The sequence below is a fragment of the Lactuca sativa genome, chromosome 8, assembly GCF_002870075.4.
Source record: "Lactuca sativa cultivar Salinas chromosome 8, Lsat_Salinas_v11, whole genome shotgun sequence".
Lineage (NCBI taxonomy): Eukaryota > Viridiplantae > Streptophyta > Magnoliopsida > Asterales > Asteraceae > Lactuca > Lactuca sativa.
In genome coordinates, this window is record NC_056630.2 from 138,283,557 (window position 1) to 138,285,882 (window position 2,326).

The 2,326-nt window shown below is 34.5% G+C and overlaps 1 protein-coding gene across 1 annotated transcript; it reads left to right on the forward strand.

Moving 5' to 3' along the window:
- The first annotated feature begins 1,180 nt into the window (after positions 1 to 1,180).
- LOC111907682 (glycine-rich protein 5-like) lies at positions 1,181 to 1,857 on the forward strand. The gene has a single exon (XM_023903496.3). It carries the CDS (start codon positions 1,250 to 1,252, stop codon positions 1,673 to 1,675), a length of 426 nt encoding a protein of 141 aa, XP_023759264.1. The 5' UTR covers positions 1,181 to 1,249; the 3' UTR covers positions 1,676 to 1,857.
- The last annotated feature ends 469 nt before the right edge of the window (positions 1,858 to 2,326 follow it).

Genomic DNA, 2,326 nt, shown 5'->3' on the forward strand with positions numbered 1-2,326 from the left:
CTTTTTTTTTTTTTGTTTTTTTTTTTTATTATTTTTATGTATGAAGTATTTATAAAGAAAAATAAGGAGCTATTTTATTTTTTATTAAAGACCTACCTAATTTTTATTTGACAAACAATTCTTTATCAGGAGCCCATATCTCTTGCCCTATAATCTATTAATCTATAACCCAATCAATTGATCCATTAATTTTTTTTTTTAAAAGGAAAAAGAGAAATAGAAAAAAGAAAAGGAAACGATGCACACTATCGTCATTATGAGTCCCCTGCGTTTGGTAATTGGAATCGATCATCGTGACTGACATCGTTCCTGACTCCTTGCGTGCTCGGCCGTCCGGCAAGGTCGCCATGATCATATCCCTCCAGTCGTCCTCATCCGACAGTAGCAGCCCATCGTCGATTGTTGATCGGCCATCATCGTCCATCAATCCATCGATCAACACTCAGGTTTGTAACTTACAAGTTACAAGTGTTACAACTTACATTACAATTTCAGAATTCTTGTGAAACCTGCATTGATCTTACCCGTAGCAACAAAAAGTGTGGAACGCGCATTTTCCGCAATAAAGTTGATAAAGACTGATATACGCAACAAAATGAATGATCAATTTTTGAGTGATAGTTTAGTATCGTATATTGAAAAAAATGTTTTAAAAGACATTGGTAATGGCACAATTGTAAAAATGTTTCATCGTAGGGTTCGATTGTAAATAACTTTATTGTAACTATTGAATTTATGTTTAAGTATTTTAGTAATGCAACCCAACCCGCCACCACTAGTATTCTTTACTCTTTCATATTTTTGCAGTTTCATTTACATAAGAAACCACGTGGTTTTTAGTTCTAGATTCGCCGTATGTTGAATTGTACAGTGTGAAAATGCAATAACCGGCCGTTATGTTAGGACGAATACAATCATACATCATAATCTTCATATCGTATGGTATGCATATTTTACAAAAAACAACATGAAGTTATATTTATATGTTGATTTCATAAAGGGACCATGTTCGAATCCTAAAATAATTTTGCATTATTGTTATTGTTATTATTTCTTTTTGAGAAATGTTTGCTTTTTTGACTGCCAATTGGTCAGTTGCTTTCTGCCAATATTAAAACTTACATTTACTACCCCCAACGCCTCACTCTCGCATTTCCCTTTAAATATACTCTCCTCACTTTCCAAATTCTTGCATCGAGTTATAGTCTTTCAAAGGGTAAAAAATTGGAAGAAGAAGAAGAAGAAAAAAATGACAAGGTGTTGTTTCATGTTACTCGTAGCTCTAGTCGTAGCAGTTTGCACCACTACTGCTAGAGACGTTCCTAAAGAAAACGTTGGTCTTACAGACCAAAAAAACGTTTATACTTTTGGAGGAACAGGTGGATTCGGTGGCATTGGAAACAATGGTTTGCCCATGGGTGGAATGGGAACCGGAGTCGGAGTAGGTGGTGATTTTGGTGGTGCCAATGGAATCGGAGGTGTCGGAGTTGGGTATCAATTTGGTGGACCAGGTGGCCCTGGCGGTGGTGTGGGAACTTTTGGTGGTCTTGGTAATGGTTTTGGTGGTTTACCGACTCTTGGTGGTGGTGGATTTGGTGGTGGTAATCCTGTTGGTGGCGGTGTTGGTGGTGTTGTTCCTATTAGTGGCGGTGGTGGTGGTGGTGTACTCCCCTGATCTCCTTAAAGCTTGTTTCCGAAGTCCCTAGATAGCTTACTATTTCGCGCCTTATAAAGTTAGTTTTGTTGTGTAGGTGAGTTTGTGTTTGTGTTGTTAGCATGTCTTTGGTTTTAAGAATATCTTTGTTGTTTGTGACGTTGTAGTTTTGGAATATTTAAAGTCTATTTTATTTAGTTTCATGTTATGATCTCCAACTTTTATTATTACACATGTCTTGTTATGAAAATGTCATATTAGCTTTTGACATAATTAAACGTCAGATTAATGTTTTAACTTGAGAACAAATATTCGGCTCCACTATTGTTGGAATGTATGTATATACAAATTTGTACGGGAATACTTAGGTTGGTAAATGATTCTTGATATATGTAAATAAAAGATTTATAATAATTATTGTAATGTTGTTACTCTTAAACAAATAGGGAAACTGTTTTAAATGCATAACGGACTATTTGCTTTTTTAATCACAAGCTTAAATTGTTCGTTCATAAAATATTTCTTCTTTAATACTATTTTATGTACAAAACCTTCAAATCACTCGTCTTATAATAATAGTTTATTTGCAATAATACTATATAGAAAAAATAGTTCTACTCATGACATTAATCCTTACATCAATATGGAGTATGTATCATGAATTCATGATAT

Excerpts from the sequence above, each read along its gene's own strand:
- LOC111907682 (XM_023903496.3), top strand. The coding sequence starts at position 1,250 with ATGACAAGGTGTTGTTTCATGTTACTCGTAGCTCTAGTCGTAGCAGTT.